The sequence below is a fragment of the Bos taurus genome, chromosome 17, assembly GCF_002263795.3.
Source record: "Bos taurus isolate L1 Dominette 01449 registration number 42190680 breed Hereford chromosome 17, ARS-UCD2.0, whole genome shotgun sequence".
Taxonomy (NCBI): Eukaryota; Metazoa; Chordata; class Mammalia; order Artiodactyla; family Bovidae; genus Bos; species Bos taurus.
The window spans coordinates 18,343,730-18,363,732 of record NC_037344.1 but is presented as its reverse complement, the minus strand read 5'-3'; the positions used below and the strand labels follow the sequence as shown (position 1 = coordinate 18,363,732).

The window sequence follows — 20,003 nt, the reverse complement described above, 5'->3', positions numbered from 1 at the left end:
ATTAAAAGACGCTTACTCCTTGGAAGGAAGGTTATGACCAACCTAGATAGCATATTCAAAAGCAGAGACATTACTTTGCCAACAAAGGTTCGTCTAGTCAAGGCTGTGGTTTTTCCTGTGGTCGTGTATGGATGTGAGAGTTGGACTGTGAAGAAGGCTGAGCGCCGAAGAATTGATGCTTGGACTGTGGTGTTGGAGAAGACTGTTGAGAGTCCCTTGGACTGCAAGGAGATCCAACCAGTCCATTCTGAAGGTGATCACCCCTGGGATTTCTTTGGAAGGAATGATGCTGAAGCTGAAACTCCAGCTGAAACTCTCCACCTCATGTGAAAAGTTGACTCATTAGAAAAGACTCTGCTGCTGGGAGGGATTGGGGGCAGGAGGAAAAGGGGACGACAGAGGATGAGATGGCTGGATGGCATCACCGACTCAATGGACGTGAGTCTCAGTGAACTCCGGGAGTTGGTGATGGACAGGGAGGCCTGGCGTGCTGTGATTCATGGGATTACAAAGAGTCGGACACGACTGAGCGACTGATCTGATCTGATCTGATGTAAGTTAGCTTTTAGTTGTCTCATCTTGTAATGCTCTGGGTGATTTTATTTGCTTTCTTTCTTGGCCTGTATGTTTTTTATGAGGACTTTTGTAATGTTTAGAAATTAGGGGCCAGTCATTACCCTATAAATAATTCATTTCTGTTTTTATGTGTTATGCTGGAAAATAATAATGTTTGCTTTAAAATACTTTATAATTTACGTTTGTATAATTGAGTAATCACTTGTACTTCTCTTTTTGTGTCCCCATGACTACTCGATTGTTTTCCTTAAGCTTGTTGGGATTATTTTTCATTGAAATAATTAGATTCTATTAAATAGCTATGTTTTTTTCAGTAGTAGTGTATGGATGTGAGAGTTGGACTGTAAAGAAGTCTTAGTGCTGATTGATGCGTTTGAATTGTTGTGCTGGAGAAGACTATTGAGAGTCCCTTGGACAGCAAGATGAAACCAGTGAATCCTAAAGGAAATCAACCCTGAATACTCACTGGAAGGACTAATGCTGAAGCTGAAGCTCCAGTGCTTTTGGCCACCTGATGTGAAGAGCCTACTCACTGGAAAAGACCCTGATGCTGGGAAAGAGTGAGGGAAAGGGGAGGAGGCAACAGAGGATGAGAAGGTTGGATGGCATCATTGACTCAATGGATATGAGTTTGAGCAAGCTCCAGGAGATACTGAAGGACAGAGAAACCTGGTGTGCTGCAGTTCATGGGATCGCAAAGAGTCGGACACAACTTAGCAACTGAACGATTAAATAGCTGGCTCTTAATCATATGTATATACCTGGAGTTATTATTGAATTTTGTCCTGTCCCTAAACACTCACATTCATAGCAGAGTTCTACTCATATTAAGCAGGAATTCTAAAATTTTGTTCAATTTTCTTTTCTCAAGTGACATAATTTAATGCTGATGGGGAAAAAAAGAAAGGTAAGGGAAGTCTGGCATGTTTCACAATGTGTTAACAGGATTATGGTATCTAGTGAGCAGGTGCTGATGGTCACATTCAGTTCTGCTGCTAGTAAGACCTTATCTTTAATTTTAATTTCTAGACCCAAAACTTGGAGTGATGCAGACCAATGATGACTCCCTAATGCTGACACACTACAAAAATGCTGGTGTAAAGTTCTCACAGACCTTTTAATTCTATTCTGAGACTGTGTACTTGGTACTTTGGATTTTTGAAATGCTTTCTGTTTTGTGAAATACTGATTGTGAAATAAAAAAGTTTTTTTTTTTTTAATTAAGCTACCCCATTTAAATTAAAAAAAATTTTACTGGTTTTAATAAAATATACAAGTTTGGGAACAATATTGTATCCACCTCAGAGAGTGGCACAAAATGTCAAAGGACTTAAAACTTGCATGTGAGAAACAGCGAAAAGAACAAAGATGTTTAGCTTGAATGAGAGAAAACTGAACTCTTACGGGCTAGAATCAGTAAACAGAAGCTAGAGGGATATAGAGTTTGGCTCAATACAACTAAAAACATTTCAGTTGAGTGAGCTGGTACCAACAAGAGTTCTGTGACCATTTGCATTGGATGACATTTATTACAGAAGTAGGACAAGATTCTGAAGGGGCTCAGCCCTGGGATTTCTTTGGAAGGACTGATGCTGAGGCTGAAACTCCAGTACTTTGGCCACCTCATGTGAAGAGTTAACTCATTGGAAAAGACTCTGATGCTGGGAGGGATTGGGGGCAGGAGGAGAAGGGGACGACAGAGGATGAGATGGCTGGATGGCATCATGGACTTGATGGACGTGAGTCTGAGTGAACTCTGGGAGTTGGTGATGGACAGGGAGGCCTGGTGTGCTGCGATTCATGGGGTCACAAAGAGTCGGACGCGACTGAGCAACTGAACTGACTGAACTGAGGACAAGATTATTTTTTAAAATAGTATAAAACCAGGAGGGGAAGAAATCATCCTTAAGTTTGTTTTCATGATTGTAATAGTCTGACAGAAACTGTAGGATATGAAAAGGATAGCATATTGTCTGTGAATGGAAGCGCCAACTAAAAGAATTAAAGGAAAGGGAGAATAAAGGCAGTTTTTCAGAGATTAAAAACATTAAAAAAGTTAAAGTATACTTACTTACAGTGAGTCTGCCTGCAGTTCAGGAGGCCCAGGTTCGATTCCTATGTTGGGAAGATCCCCTGAGGAGGGAATGGCAGCGTACTCCAGTATTCTTGTCCAGAGAATTTCATGGACAGGGGAGCCTGGCAGGCTACAGTCCATGGGGTCACAAAGAGTTGGACACGGCTGAGCGACTAGCACACACTGTTACCTACAGTGAAATGCACAGGATTTTAAGTGTATTGTTCTATTAGTTGTCTTTTTTTTTGTTTTAGTTTTGACACATCACAAACCATTGCAGCCTATGCCCATTTTAAGATGTGTTGATAGAACATTAACGTCACCTCAGAATAGAGACCTTGTTCCTCTTGATTGTGTATTTTAATTCAGTTTCTGCTTTCACATTTCTCTGTAATCAAGCTTTGTTGGGTCTAAGTATTTATTGTAAGCTAGAACTGACATTGTACTTTATTAACATTTTATTGAGTGCTTACTCGGATTCTTTATATACATTTGTATTTCTCACCTTAACCCTGCAGGGTTGTTAATGTCCACATTTTGCAGGTGACACTGTTGAAGCGCTAATGAATTTAATTCAGCCAGTGATACGCAACTGTTAAGTGCTAAGAATTGAACTCTAGACTGTAGAGCAGTGTTGTCCAATAGAACTTTTTGTGATGGAAATGTTCTATATCTGAATTACTACTACGTTGGCCATTAGTCACATGTGGCTATTTGAACACCTGAGATGTGGTTAGCGTAGCTGAGGAGCTTTGCTGAAAATTACAAAGTTTTTTTTAATACTAACTGATTAAGATGTTAAATAGCCATAGCTCTTGAGCGTATAGACTGCAGGTGCCCTTTCTGCACACTTTCCTGCTGTACAAAAGCAGGGCTACTAAGGTAGCTACAGGACACTGGCCTGCCACGTGCCGCCAGGCTCGTATTAAGTTAATAAATAAATGTTGCTTGAATTGCTTTTAGCATATCTAAGGTTTGTTTTCTTTTTAACTTTTTAATTGTGAAAATTTCAAGCATATGAAAACAATGGTTCTGTTTATTCTTTTTCATCTGTCACCCCTACCACCTGGATCATTTTGTCAAATCCCAGGCATCATTTCAAAATGGCTGACTTTTAAAGCTAAATTTTGCTTTTATTATTTAGCTTAACTTGAGGCTGAATTCCTTTTAAACAATTTTGAAAAAAATTGCACTGAAGAAAACAATGAAAAGGTATATTTAATACTAAAGAAGATTAATGTTAACATAATGTAATGCTTTCCTTGTGGCTCAGCTGGTAAAGAATCAGCCTGAAATGCTGGAGACCTGGGTTCAATCCCAGAGTAGGGAAGAGTCCCTGCAGAAGGGAAAGGCTACTCATTCCAGTATTCTGGCCTGGAGAATTCCATGCTTTGTGTAGTCCATGGGGTCCCAAAGAGTCGGACCCAACTGAGCGACTTGCACTTGCACTGTGTAATGTTAATGTCAAATCTAAATGGTATATATTTGTGTTACATATAATCTTAAGTCTTCTATTTTAAATCACCTAAATCATTATTTTCTTTTAACATAAATAGCCTAGATTCTTTTACTTGCCATGTCACATTCCCACATCTTTAGTCAGTTCAGTTCAGTTCAGTCGCTCAGTTGTGTCCGACTCTTTGGGACCCCATGAATCACAGCATGCCAGGCCTCTCTGTCCATCACCAACTCCCGGAGTTTACCCAGACTCATGTCTATCGAGTTGGTGATGCCATCCAGCCATCTCATCCTCTGTCATCCCCTTCTCCTCCTGCCCCCAGTCCCTCCCAGCATCATGGTCTTTTCCAGTGAGTCAACTCTTTGCATGAGGCGGCCCAAGTATTGGAGTTTCAGCTTTAGCATCAGTCCTTCCAATGAACACCCAGGACTGATCTCCTTTAGGATGGACTGGTTGGATCTCCTTACAGTCCAAGGAACTCTCAAGAGTCTTCTCCAACACCACCGTTCAAAAGCATCAATTCTTCGGCAGGGAACCTTTTTTTCCTGTAACAAGGGTTTGGAAAAAAAGGATGAACTTCCTGTTAGCGATAGGTCTGAACTTTTCACAGCTTATCCAACTATTTTATGTATATAAGTAGCCAACTGTTGTGGAGATTTCTTACCCTCCATATTCTTATTAGCAAAATTAGAAATGAGTTTTTAAAAGGGTTAGTGAAATAATTTTCTTGTTGTTGTTCAGTCACTCAGTCACATCCGGCTCTTTGTGACCCCTTGGACTGTAGCACACCAGGCTTCCCTGTCCTTCACCATCTCCTGAAGCTTGCTCAAATTCATGTCCATCGAGTCAGTGATGCCATCCAACCATCTCATCCTCTGCCGTCCCCTTCTCCTCCTGCCTTCAATCTTTCCCAGCATCAGGGTCTTTTCTAATGAGTCAGTTCTTCGCATCAGGTGGCCAAAGTATTGGACCTTCAGCTTCAGCATCAGTCCTTCCAATGAATATTCAGGACTGATTTCTTTTAGGATTTGACTGGTTTGATCTCCTTGCAGTCCAAGGGACTCTCAAGAGTCTTCTCCAGCACCATAGTTCGAAAGCATCATTTCTTCAGTGCTCAGCCTTCTTTATGCTCCAGCTCTCACATCCATACATGACTACTAGAAAACCATAGCTTTGACTATATGGACCTTTGCCAGCAACATAATGTCTCTGCATTTTAATGTGCTGTCTAGGTTTGCTATAGCTTTTCTTCCAGGAAGCAAGCATCTTTTAATTTCATGGCTGCAGTCACCATCTGCAGTGATTTTGGAGCCCAAGAAAATAAAGTCTGTCAGTTTCCATTGTATTCCTGTTTATTTGCCATGAAGTGATGGGACTGGATGCCATGATCGTAGTTTTTTGAATGTTGAGCCAGCTTTTTCACTCTCTCTCCCCTTTCACCTTCATCAAGAGGCTCTTTAGTTCCTCTTTACTTTCTGCCATAAGGGTGGTGTCATCTTCATATCTGAGGTTATTCATATTTCTCCCAGCAATCTTGATTCCAGCATGAGCTTCATCCAGCCTGGCATTTTGTATGATGTACTCTGCGTGTAAGTTAAATATACAACCTTGATGTACTCCTTTCTCAGCCTTGACATACTTTCCATATTATGACAAAAAAGTCTTAAAGTTGTGACTTTCAGATGCCATGATCTATTGGTATCAGTGCCTCAGCTGAGCTAAGGTGCTGATGGACAGAGCCAGAACACCTAGAGGGTTCCCTTCTGGGCAGGTTCTGCTCTTCCCTGGTGGCTCAGTGGTAAAGAATCTGCTTGCAATGCAGGAGACCGCCTGCAATCCAGGAGAGGCAGGTTTGGATCCCTGAGTTGGGAAGATCCCCTGGAGAAAGGCAGGGCAACCCACTCCCTGTTTTCTTACCTGGGACGTTCCATGGACAGAGGAGCCAGGTGGGCTATAGTCCATGGAGTCGCAAGAGTTGAACACAACTGAGTGGCTAAATCACCACCAGTTTTTTTTTTTAAACTTTACAATATTGTATTGGTTTTGCCATACATCAACATGAATCTGCCACAGGTATACACATGTTCTCCATCCTGAACCCCCCTCCCTCCTCCCTCCCCATACCATCCCTTTGGGTTGTCCCAGTGCACCAGTCCCAAGCATCCAGTATCATGCATTGAACCTGGACTGGCGACTCATTTCATATATGATATTATACATGTTTCAATGCCATTCTCCCAAATCATCCCACCCTCTCCCTCTCTCACAGAGTCCAAAAGACTGTTCTATACATCAGTGTCTCTTTTGCTGTCTCGTATACAGGGTTATTGTTACCATCTTTCTAAATTCCATATATATGCGTTAGTATACTGTATTGGTGTTTTTCTTTCTGGCTTACTTCACTCTGTATAATAGGCTCCAGTTTCATCCACCTCATTAGAACTGATTCAAATGTATTCTTTTTAATGGCTGAGTAATACTCCATTGTGTATATGTACCACAGCTTTCTTACCCATTCATCTGCTGATGGACATCTAGGTTGCTTCCATGTCCTGGCTATTATAAACAGTGCTGTGATGAACATTGGGGTACACGTGTCTCTTTCCCTTCTGGTTTCCTCAGTGTGTATGCCCAGCAGTGGGATTGCTGGGTCATAAGGCAGTTCTATTTCCAGTTTTTTAAGGAATCTCCACACTGTTCTCCATAGTGGCTGTACTAGTTTGCATTCCCACCAACAGTGTAAGAGGGTTCCCTTTTCTCCACACCCTCTCCAGCATTTATTGCTTGTAGACTTTTGGATCACAGCCATTCTAACTGGTGTGAAATGGTACCTCATAGTGGTTTTTTGATTTGCATTTCTCTGATAATGAGCGATGTTGAGCATCTTTTCATGTGTTTGTTAGCCATCTGTATGTCTTCTTTGGAGAAATGTCTGTTTAGTTCTTTGGCCCATTTTTTGATTGGGTCATCACCACCAGTTTTTAAAACTCTTTTCTGTTATCCAGATTAGATACATTTTATTGGTCTGTTTTTCCTGTACAATGATTCTTTCCAGTTATCTCCTTTCTAGTTTTGGGTCTATACAGTGAGTTCTGTCCTCATCTCCTCTAAGATGTTGCAAAGGGTTCACTAGTTAACTTCTTCCAACATTTTCATAATAGCTAATTTAAAGTATTGAATAGAAGTCTCTGTATTTGTCTGGTTGATTTTTTTTTTTTTTTCCTATGCAAGTTGAGATTTTCCTGTTTCTTCAAATGCCACATAATCTTGGATTTTATCCTGGATGTTCTGAATATTAGTATCAGACTTTGGGTCTTATTTTAAATCCTTTGGAGAATGTTAATTTTGTTTTAGCAAATCTGGTTAGATTCAGGCTGTAAGCCCCAACTATTTCTATGGACTGTAGTTCTTACATCAGTTCAGTTTTTAAAATCTTTGTGGTTCTATTGGCTCTGTCCTGCTTATGTGCCATCCAGTAGCTGGTCTGAGGCCTGCATGATCTATCTATTGTTTCAGTTCTCAAAGTCTTGTGTGTTGTGATCAGATCCATGCGTGTTTATGAACCCTGGAATCCGTAAACATCTTAATGAGATTGCTTTCCCCAGTTCCACCTCCTTTGAGATGTTTCTGATGTTTTGTTTCCTTGGCTCCTTATCTCACCCTCTGACTAGAAAGCTGGGGTTCTCCTTATTTTGCTCTGCTGCATACTTTTGTGATCATGCCCATGTTTGGCTAGAAGTTTATCGATTTTATTGATCTTCTCAAAGAACCAGCATTTGGTTTCACTGATTTCCCTTTTGTTTTTTCCTGTTTCATTAATTCTGTTCTTTTTACTTTTGTTTTTTCTGCTTGCTTTGAGTTTAATTTGCTCTTATGTTTCTAATTTCTTAAGGTAGAAGCTAAGATGATAATTGGAGATCTTTTAGAATACAGGTTTTTTTCCCTGACTGCTTTCATAATTTTCTCTTTTGTCCTTATTTTTTAGCATTAGGATTATGATGCGCCCCTTTTTTCTGCTTGCTTTTTGTTTTGTTTTGTTCTTTTCTTTCTTTCTTTTTTTTTTTTAGTTCATCCTGCTTGGAGTTTGTTGAGATGATTTGTGGGTTTTTTGGGTTTAGAGTTTTTATCAAATTTGCAGTTTTTGATACTTTTCCCACTTTAGTTTTCTGTCCTCTTTTCTGACTCGTTACATGTATGTGCTAGGCCATTAGACCACTTGATATTGTGCCATCGGTAGGAGTTCTGTGTTCTGTCTCTCATTTTACTATTTCATCGTCCGTGTTGGATTGTTTCTGTTACATGTTTTCCAGTTCACGCAGCCACTGAAGTTCTCTGTCATGGTTTTGTTCACTGCACAAGTTTCAGGTTCACTACAGTGTTTAATATTTTAAGCCCATATCATTAACTTTTCATTTTCGATGCTATATTTTTTATTGTACAATCTCCATTCCTTAATAATTCCATTTCTCTATTGAGATTTCCTGTTTGTTTTCTGATTATGTTCATGGTTTTCCTTTCAGTCCTTTAAGAGTACATAACAGAAACATTTAAAGTCTGCCTGCTACTTCTGCCATTATTTCTGAATCTGTTTCTGTTTGATTTTTTTTTTTTCTGTAGGTCAGGGTCACAATTTCCTGTTTCTTCACTTTTCTAATGATTCCTCTTTTTTCATAATGTATATTATGGACGCTAGGATATTAAGTGTCTGGATCTTGTTCTTTTGTAATAAAGTTTTGTTTTGGGAAGTGATTAATTTGCTTGTGCATCAGCTTGTTCTTATTTTTAAGTTTTAATAAAAATGAGTCTGCTGCTGCTGCTGCTAATTCACCTCATTCGTGTCCGACTCTGTGTGACCCCATAGACGGCAGCCCACCAGGCTCCCCCGTCCCTGGGATTCTCCAGGCAAGAACACTGGAGTGGGTTGCCATTTCCTTCTTCAATGCAGGAAAGTGAAAAGTGAAAGTGAAGTCACTCAGTCGTGTCCGACTCTTTGCGACCCCATGGACCGCTGCCCACCAGGCTCCTCCGTCCATGGGATCTTCCAGGCAAGAGTACTGGAGTGGGGTGCCATTGCCTTCTCCAAAATGAGTCTAGATTATCCTTATTCCTAAGGTTTTGAGTATTTAATGTGGCCTAACTGTTTGGCACTCAAATGTCTCCCAGCCATATATAAGCAGCAATAGCTGTTTAGCTCATACTACTTGGTAGTATTTCTTTGCCAACTTGAGTAGAAATCTGCAGTGTACCTGACCAATTTAATATTTGACCAAGACTCTTGTGCAGATTTCTAAAACTTCATAACTGTACAGTTCATTTTGATGATACCTTGCTCTATAAATTTCATCTTTTCAGACAGTTTCTAACTCTGATACCTGCTTAGATCAGTAAGACTACTATGTTTTGCTTTTGTTCTTCCTCTCTATTCTACAGTCTGGAAAATGCCTCTGGGCAAAAAAAAAAAAAAAGATTTTCTTGAGATTTACCTTGTTTCTCTTCTGAAAGTCCACAATCCTGTGTTGGCCCTTGTTCAGTGGCTGAAAATAGTTATTTATTTACTTAACCAGTTTCATGCTTGGCAGGAACATCAACTGTATCAGTTATTCCTATACATTTAGAAGCCGTAGTCTCAGTGTATGTTGTCAACATTTAGCACATGGAATTTGAACAGTTCATTCTGTTTTAATTATGTCCTGTTTAGCTTTACTGTTTATGTAGCAGTGTTGATATTTTAAAATTTAGTTGCTTAATGAAAACAGTCTATAATGTTCTAATATCTTGATACTATTATGATTAATTTTGAATTAATAACAAGGCAGGTGAAGAATAGAATAATATGGCATTCATTGCATGCTAAGGGAGACCCTTATTCATAATTCTGAAATTTCAGGAACTCTCCATATACAAGAATTTCAGAGACAGATTTGTGGACATGTATTTTTATTTAGTTTGATAATTTTACTGTGAAGACTTAATACGTCTGCCTGCTATGTCATTTTACAAAGCTTGTTTTAAATGAATTGATGTGAAATCTTTGCTCACAATATACTATGTAGTATTTCCATCTCTTTTTCCCTAAATAAATTCTCTAAAAAATTTAAGTGTACAAGTTTGGTTAAAACAATATTAAGAACCTTATAATTAAAAAAAAGAAAGAATCTTATTGTGGTAAATTTATTTCCATGGTTCTGTAGAATGAACTTTAGTGATAGTGTTACATGGGAGTTGCAAAAACAAGCAAATTGCTATTTTTTTTATTCATTTACATCTTTTAAATGGTTCAGAAAAGGACACCTTATGATTATATCTTCTATTATATTTTAAGACTGCTTTTATAAGATTGGATTTTGATTAGATAGACACTTAAAGCTGAATTATGCATATATCTGGTCTTATGTTTGGAGGAAAGAAGTTATTGAATGAAATATGATGCACTCTTTGCTATTTTTCTTGTAAACCCTGTATGCCATTAGAGTTTATCCTTGGGCAAAAGCAGAATTTTTTAGGAATTTTTATGGGATAAAGTAAGTTGAATATCTATTGTTATTTTTTCCAGTAAACTGTGAGACTACTACTCTCATTTGTAATGAGTGACCTGTTGTAGGAGTAGTGCTTTTTAGAAAGAAAAATAGATTGAAGTCTGTTTCCTTAAATGCACACTGAAGGTTATGCCATCTTTAATTATTTTTACAGGTCACATTGACAGAGCTAATTGGGTTAGTGGCATTGAGTATAATTTCAATATGGAAGACTACCAAATTTCATTAATTGGGAACATAATCATTAGGAACTGAAACATAATTACTGTTCTGAAGTGTGATAAAGTAAAAAGCTAAGTACTATAGCATCTCATATTCAAATAGAATGGTTTTTAATTTTCATTTGGCAGACTCAGTTATTTGGGGGAATTTTCTAGTTGGTTAATTGTTTTATGTGTGTTCATTTTTGTCACCTTATTTTTGGCATTTTTATTGCCTATTTGGCTTCCCTGGTGGCTCAGTTGGCCTGCAGTGCAGGAGACACAGGTTCAGTTCCTGGGTCGGGAAGATCTCCTGGATCTTCCAGGATGGCTGCCCACTCCAGTGTTCTGGGAAATCCCATGGACAGAGGAGCCTGGCAGGCTATAGTCCATAGCTGCTGCTGCTGCTGCTAAGTCGCTTCAGTCGTGTCGGACTCTGTGCGACCCCATAGACGGCAGCCCACCAGGCTCCCCCGTCCCTGGGATTCTCCAGGCAAGAACACTGGAGTGGGTTGCCATTTCCTTCTCCAATGCAGGAAAGTGAAAAGTGAAAGTGAAGTCACTCAGTCGTGTCCGACTCTTATTGACCTCATGGACTGGAGCCTACCAGGCTCCTCCATCCATGGGATTTTCCAGGCAAGAGTACTGGAGTGGGGTGCCATTGCCTTCTCCAATAGTCCATAGGGTCACACAGAATTCGACACGACCAAATTGACTTAGCACGCAGGTACGCACGCACTCATGCACGCACTGAATAAGCAAAGAAGCAAAAGGTGAGATAAAAGTTGAATTTGTTGATTGGAAGATCTGTTAGAAGATGACAGCTCTGGGCTTTAATAATACTTAAAATGTTAATAAAATTTCTGTATGTGGTGCAGAGAGCTCTCAACCGGGACTGACTCAGAGAGGGCCTCAACTGATAAGCCCTCCAGCACTTCTGTAGGTATTTTGCCCCTGACTTGGTTTTTAATTTCTGGCAGGAGATGCATGAAGGATCCCATGCAGATTTGGGGATGTCTTTTTTTCTTAATAGTTCCATCATTTTCAGTACTCTGTCCTACAGAATAGCTCAGCCTCTCTGAACTTCAGTCTTTGTCTCTTCATCTCTGTGGACTGTCGTGTGCTGTTTCAGACCCTTCTTCCTGTGCTGTGATCTGTAGAGCAGTGACATTACCCAGTGTATCGTGTCCCTCCCCCGCCTCCATGGTTCACAGCCCGTGCTGCCTCTTGTCCAGTGTCTGACAACAGTTATTTTATGCATTTTGTCTCATTTTGTTGTTTAAGATAAAAGGACACATTTCTCCTCACTTCACTGTGGCCAAAAGTGGAACTTCCTTACTGCACTTTACAGAAATAAAATTGTAGAAAGCTAATTAAATGTTTTAAGAACAATGTACTTAAATTGTTCTTTGTCTGTATGTTCTTGTTGTTGTTTAGTCTGTATGTCTTTTCCGACTCTTTTGTGACCCCATGGGCTGTTGGCCCACGAGCCTCCTCTGACCTTGGGATTTCACTGGCAAGAATACTGGAGTAGGTTGCCCTTTTCTTCTTCAGGGGACCCTCCCAACCCAGGAATGGAACCCTTGTCTCCTGCATTGACAGGAGGATTCTTTCCCACTGAGCTACCAGGGAAGCCCTTGATGTAGTTCCTGGAAAACAGTGAGAAGTCATGAGTGTTGCTTTTAATTAGCGTCCTGTAATGACTTTTACTTTTATTATAAGAAAAAGGTTGCTTTAGCCTTTCTGCTGAGTGAATAGGAACACTAAATTTAGTTGCTTAGTCTTATGTTTCTTTGGCTGTGTATGGTTAAGTTACTGTTTCTGCTCTCCCCTCCCTTGTATCCCTCAGATCACCTTGCCTGTTGATTGTGGGAGAAGCAGAGAGTTAGGAAGCTATTGCAGAGAAACTAGGACTGATGAATCTATTAGAGGATGGAAGTCTCAGGGATGAAAGCACAGAGGATAATTAGGTTTCTTGTTTTGTCATCTGAATGAGGTTGAGTTGAAGGAAATGCATCTCTTGAGATGGTAAAGACGATGAAGAATAGATTCTTGGGAGGGAAAATCAGTTGTGTTTTGGACTGTATATTAGGTTTGAGATGTGAACAATAAAATAGAGATGGTGAGTACATAGTTGATTGTAGAACAGCTCTATGGTTGGCTTTTGCATTGAGCTTTAACGAGTTGATTTCTTGGTGCTGAATGTAAAATTTTACATTTTTGTTTCTACACATTTTTCTCCTATGATTTTATTATCATTTGCATTAACTATCTCAGCCAGATTTTGAGTGTTATTGTTTCAAAAATTAAGACTAAAATTTGTTTAAACTTAGGACAGTAAATTCTGACATAAATTATCATATCTTTAAGGTGCAGAGGTTTTCTGTAATGAATACAGTGCTTTAAAAATTATTGTTATGAAAGCACATGTTGATACATTTATAGAAAAAGAGAACTTGGAACTTCATTACCACATTTGCTCACTTGTCTTTTCCTCATTCTGTCATTGTGCTTATATCACAGTATTTTGATAAATCAGAACTAAATATTTACATTTCTATAATTATATGTATATTATTTATTATTAAGCCAAATATTACACTGAGACCATAATTTCTTATACAAGCCTTTATTTTCCCTGGAGTTAAAATCTGTCTTACTTATTCACTTGGTTTTCTGTAGACTCATTGGTCATTTTCCCCAAATGTGCCTGTATTCTGTCATGTGCTTATAAATAATATTTTCCATATTATGAAGTACACAGGTTCCATTTTTGACTTTGCTAGAAACCTATTCCATGGTGGCCTCTGGAATCCTGTTTCATTTTGGAGTGGTTGTTCTTTTTTCTACATTAGATTACTTATTTACTAAGTTCCACGTTGTCTTTTTTGTTTGTTTTGATTTCTTTCAATAACTTCCTAAGGAAGAGTGCAAAGATAAAATTTTAACTTTCTAAGAAGCCTTAAAATGTCCATTTACTTACATACTTGATTGACAATTTAGCTGGGTAAGGAATTCTGAATTTTGAAGACTCTGTGTAGATATTTTATAACTTTCAGCAGTATACCGTTTTTACTTTAGAATAAACCTTCAGTGCTGTTCTGATTACATATCCTTTTTATGTGACTTGTTTTTTTTCTCTCTGGAAGTTTTTAAGGACCTTTATTTCTTGGCTTAGAATTTTCATTATGACGTGTGTTTCTTTTCCCCCCTTCTTTAATTTGCATGCACTTGTTTGTCTCTTGTGGCTTCAGAGACTTCTTTCCTTCAGTTAAAAAGAAAATGTTATTTTAAAGTATAATTTCTACACCCTCCACCCCAATTTTCACATTATATTAACACTTGTTGGACCTTTTGAAGTCCGCTAATGCTTGTCTTATTTTTTCTAATGTGTGTTTTGTCCCTTTGTCTACCTTTTACTTTCTGTATTTGAACTGTCTATATGAAAAAAAAAAATTTGGTTGCTCAGTATGACTGTTTTTTTTTTTCTTTTCAATTTTGAATGTGGAATGTGACTTGTAGGATCTCAGTTCCCCAACCAGGGATTAAACCCAGGCTACTGCAGTGAAAGTGCCAAATCCAAATTACTAGGCCACCAGGGAGTTCCGTGTGTGTGCGTAATTGGCATTTTTGTGGAATTTAGAATATGGCAGTAACATGAGATCATTTTGTTGTGTTTAACAGAATCAAAAGTGCAGCACCAAATTTAAAGTTTACATTTTTTACTAAACTTAAATTTTTTCTTTTTTCTTTTGACAGAGGTGTTATGAACATAAACAGTACAGAAATGGATTGAAATTCTGTAAACAAATCCTCTCTAATCCCAAATTTGCTGAGCATGGAGGTAAGTGTAAATGTAGTAGACTGGCATGTAAGCATAAGTAGGGAAGGTTCTGCTTACTTATCTGATTTCACTTATTTGGGCTCTGTTACTCCCAGATGCCAAGACTATTTTCCAGAGAGAATGGACCTTATCCTTATGTCTGTGGGAAGATACTTAGTATTGAGTTTATTGTTGAGAAAAGGATAACATGATCTTCTTGAGTTCTGATTTATTTCTGCTTTAAATATTAGCATCATAGGCAGGGCAAAAGAACCTAGTAAAACAAATATACTAATTTAAGTTTAATAAGTAAGTTTATTTAAAATGGTTACAAGAAAATTTTGCTTGACAACTTTGGTTGAGCAGAAGAAATTTTATTCCTTACAATAAACTTATTCAGAAAGTGTCCATTTGGGCCTTTGCTCATGAACCAGCATCTTCTTATTTAGAGCATTGTATCTTAGCTTTTCAAGACAGTCATGTTTAAGACATAATTTATACATATTGTGAAAGTTATGTAGCTTTGGCCTGTGTGAGGGTAGAAGACTGGACAGTGAGACGTTTGTAGGGTAAAGGCAGAGCTTGTAGCTCAACTTCGGAAGAGACAAAGGAGCAGTGAACTCTCACAGGTCTCATTCGTTAGTTAGGAAACATGGTTCTTTGTTAATTTGATAGTGATCTCTTAGTATTGAAGAGAGAGAGTAATAGTTCTCTATTAGCTTTCTTTACTCTTGCATACTTTCATTATAATAACATTGTTTAAAGACAGAAAGCCGTGGGTATTAAGTGTGTAAAATTTTCTTTCTCCATTTCCTTCTTAAAAAATAGTTTTGCTTGGGACTTCCTTGAACATCCAGTGGTTGACTCCGTGCTTTCATTGCAGGGGGCACAGGTTCAGTCCCTTATCAGGGAACTGAGATCCTGTGTGCCATGCTGCATGGTGTATATATATATGCTAGCCAGTTGTATATTAGGTTGTTTTATATTCTTTCCGAAAGTATGTGTAACAGTAATGTAACTTAGTGGTATAGACACCATAGAGCTTGAGTACAGCATAGAACCAGCTTTCATTGTTTCTAAAGTGTACTTTCCCCTCATATTGGAACACATCTGAAATCAGGTTGCATATGAAGTGTCATAATTTAATTGCAATAGTGTTTAACAGCAATAAGTTATGATTTATTCTAAACTTACAGACAAGCTACATTTTCATGAAAACACTTGAAGGAGTTTCTTACAAGAATAGATTTTTATCTGTTTAACAACAAAGTGTTACTTTCTACGGTACCTTGCTAATTTGGCTAATTGCCAAATATATTTTGTTTGTTTGCTTCTTTTTTCCTTGAATTTATACAGATTTATGATGATTAGTACATACTTTTTTCTTTTTTTTGCTTCCATTTCTTTATCTGTATTTTACTATAAATATTGATTCTTCCTTTCTATCTTTAATCCTTATCTTTTATACCTAACTAATTTTTCTATAAATTTTAATTTGTAGTCCTAAAAGTTAGGCAGAGTAACTGTAATGAATATTTTATACTCATTTGTGTTTCATAGAATATACATTGTAAAAGTAGTATTGCTTTTTCTCTTTCTGAAAATTAGTATTTTCCTCAGCTCTTTGGATTGTGAATGGTGGATGTCTGACATCTTTAGTTTGTATTTTTAATATAATCACAAAGAATCATTTTAAAATTGTAAAAATCAGAAATGTAGATAATTGATGCATATATTTTAATCATTGAACAGTGAATTTAATTTCTGTGTAACTTGGGTTCACAGAGATAAAGGATTGGTTTAATTAGATCATCCCATGGAAAATAATTTTGTCTTGTTACCATGTACATTACCAGATATTCATGCATTTTTGTATCTTTTTATCTAAAAAACAGTTCTAGGGAGGCCTATATTATAGAAATGTGTAGTTACTTCATTTGTCAATTAAAAAATTTTTTTAATTCTGTAAAAGCCTGGACATTTTCCCAATAATCTCCTTGAAGTTTTAAATACTTAAGATAATGTAACATTTGTTTTTGAGATTATAGTACCTTTTTTGTTGTTGTTGGTTATCTTTAAGTTCCTTTCTTTTTTTTTTTAAATAGAAACTCTGGCTATGAAAGGATTAACATTGAACTGTTTGGGGAAAAAGGAAGAAGCTTATGAATTGGTTCGTAGAGGTTTGAGAAATGACTTGAAGAGTCATGTGTGTATCCTTTTTGAGATATATTTAAGGGTTGAATTGGGATGGCTTGAGTTTAGGCAGCAATTTGAGAGTCAGAAGTTTTAGATCTCTCGTACTGTGTAACTCAAGAAGAGATGATTCTTTCTTCAGTTGAGTACCATCAGTTGCCTTCATTCAGGAAACATTTTTGTATACCTACCATGGCCTAACATTATAACTATTTACAGATAAATGGGACTTGCCTATTTTAATATCTGTGAAAGCTCTTCCCACACTTAAAGAAGAGGCACCCTGCCAGTTTCATCATAGCATGAATTTAGAGAAGGATATATGATAAGGCATGTTAGAAGTCAAGTATAGTGTACTGATTAAGCCCAGGGTTTGGAGTATGCTTCACTTAGGCTTGAATCTCAGCTCAGCTTCTTTTTAACTGTGATCTTAGAGCATAGACCTCAAGTGTAAGATGAGAATAATCATACCCACTTCACTGTGGTCTTGTAAAGATTTAATGATGCTTAATATAGTCCCTGATAATGCTAAGTACTGTATGAGATAAATTTCATTTCATTAAGGGAAGTGTGAGAGTCAGAACAAGTACAAATGTCTAAGGGAAGATAGAGACAAAATTGTGGGTTGCTATTTTTTAAATAGTTTTAAACAAATATTTCTTTACCTGTTTTGTTGGCTAACAGTTTTAAGTGCTGAAACAACAAATTTTTAAGTGTTAACTTATATGCAGAGTACATGATGAGAAATGCTGGGCTGGAAGAAGCACAAGCGGGAATCAAGATTGCCGGGAGAAATAGCAATAACCTCAGATATGCAGATGACACCACCCTTATGGCAGAAAGTGAAGAGGAACTAAAAAGCCTCTTGATGAAAGTGAAAGAGGAGAGTGAAAAAGTTGGCTTAAAGCTCAACATTCAGAAAACTAAGATCATGGCATCTGGTCCCATCACCTCATGGGAAATAGATGGGGAAACAGTGGAAAGAGTGTCAGACTTTATTTTTTTGAACTCGAAAATCACTGCAGATGGTGACTGCAGCCATGAAATTAAAAGACACTTACTTCTTGGAGGGGAAGTTATGACCAACCTAGACAACGTATTAAAAAGCAGAGACATTACTTTGCCAACAGAGGTCTATCTAGTCAAGGCTATGGTTTTTCCAATAGTCATGTATGGATGTGAGAGTTGGACTGTGAAGAAAGGTGAGCGCCGAAGAATCGATGCTTTTGAAGTGTGGTGTTGGAGAAGACTCTGAAAGTCCCTTGGACTGCAAGGAGATCCAACCAGTCCATTCTAAAGGGGATCAGTCCTGGGTGTTCTTTGGAAGGACTGATGCTAAAGCTGAAACTCCAGTACTTTGGCCACCTCATGCGAAGAGTTGATTCATTGGAAAAGACTCTGATGCTGGGAGGGATGGGGGGCAGGAGGAGAAGGGGATGACAGAGGATGAGATGGCTGGATGCCATCACCGACTCGATGGATGTGAGTTTGAGTGAATTCCGGGAGATGGTAATGGACAGGGAGGCCTGGCGTGCTACAATTCATGGGAAAGAGTCAGACATGACTTAAGCGACTGAACTGAACTGAACTGAACCACTGGAATAATATAAAGTAAGAAAAGAAATGGATTTTGCTCTCAAGGATCTTAGGAGCCTAGTGCAGGAAGATATTTGATAGAAGCTTAACACTTCTAAGTATTACATAAAATGTTAAAGCTTGTTCAAAAATTATCACTAATCCAGTAAGGCAGAAGTGAGTTAGGAGTAACCAGAAACTATAAAGGTAAGCAAAGGGTTAGTTAATAAGGCTGTTGTAGCTATTTTCCCATCATTTTTAATATTGGTGTAGTGTTCTCTGTTGACTTACCATGCTTTATATAATTCTGTTCCTCTTGATGAACATAAATTTCTTTAAATTTTTAGCAGTGTTAAACATTTTGAGGATAGATTTTTAGAAGGTGATGATTTATGTGTGCTTGTGTGTTCAGTCGTGTCCAACTCTTTGCGACCCTGTGGCCTGTAGCCTACCAGGCTTCGGTGTCTATGGGATTTGCCAGGCGAGAATGCTGGAATGGATTGCCATTTCTTCCTCTTGGGCATCTTTCCACATCTCCCGTATCTCCTGCCTTGGCAGGCAGATTCTTTACCACTGAGCCACCGGTGAAGATTAGAGGCAGTTAAAAGGCATTTCAATGCTCAAGAGAGTTGAACAAGTCCTCAAACAATAGGGTATTATTAAAATGGGGGTGGGCTGAATGAGAAAATAGGTTATGAGGGCCAGATTTTGAAGGGTAGTATATCTCAGGCTTTTAAAGCCACGTTCCAACTGAGAAGATTTGCATTATAAAACCAAAGATCATTTTTCAAATAAAATTTATAACATTATATATATTTTTTTAGTTATACATGTCACCCTAGACATTCTGCATGTCCTGACTCCATTAAGGGTTCTTGTTATAAAAGTTGTCAGATTGGAAAGTTTGAACCTGATCTGAGAGAAATATTAACTTTCTGGAAAGGGAAATAGACTTTTTTCTTTTGATTGTGTTTATTTTAGAAAGATTACTCTGGCAAGTGAGAGTGAAAGCAGAGAAACTGCAGGAGGTTGGGTGATTTGCAATAATCAAAATCTAAAGTGAAAAAAGACCTGTATTAGGAGAGTGGGATTCTGTACATACTTTTCCCCTTTGTAGTACAGTTGTATGACCTACTGTAATTTTACTTACCTGTATTTCTTACTAGACTTAGGAAGTTTTGATGTATGTCATGCTATGTTGTGGATACCTGTTCTCTTTCAAAAATAGATAATTCTTAATATCTATTGAGCCATTTATTTGGGTCAGCCACTGAACACTTTATACATGTTATTCTATTTTGTCACCATACTGCTATGCTTTGCTGTATGGACTTTCTCTTTATTTACATTTTATAATTAAGGAAACATAGTAAGATTAAGTTAACTTATTTAAAATAAGGCAGGCTAGACCTGTTTTCTTTGTCTTGAGAAGCTGTATTGTTTTCCATTGTTATCAAGCTACTACTATTTTATATTCTTTCTCTTTTTTGCTACTGCTAAGTCACTTCAGTTGTGTCCGACTCTGTGCGACCCCATAGACGGCAGCCTACCAGGCTCCCCCCTCCCT

The 20,003-nt window shown here is 37.9% G+C and overlaps 1 protein-coding gene across 3 annotated transcripts in view; it reads left to right on the top strand.

Annotated features, from left to right (window-relative positions):
- NAA15 (N-alpha-acetyltransferase 15, NatA auxiliary subunit) overlaps window positions 1-20,003 on the top strand; it is a 72,816-nt gene that overhangs the window by 14,123 nt on the left and 38,690 nt on the right. For all 3 annotated transcript variants that reach the window (XR_009490951.1, NM_001191319.1, XM_005217568.5), the window contains exons 2-3: window positions 14,605-14,689; window positions 16,774-16,878. Coding sequence is in view for 2 of the 3 variants with exons in the window: in NM_001191319.1 (NP_001178248.1) it covers window positions 14,605-14,689; window positions 16,774-16,878 (190 nt within the window). In the remaining variant the exon portion in view is untranslated. The remainder of the gene's footprint in view (window positions 1-14,604; window positions 14,690-16,773; window positions 16,879-20,003) is intronic.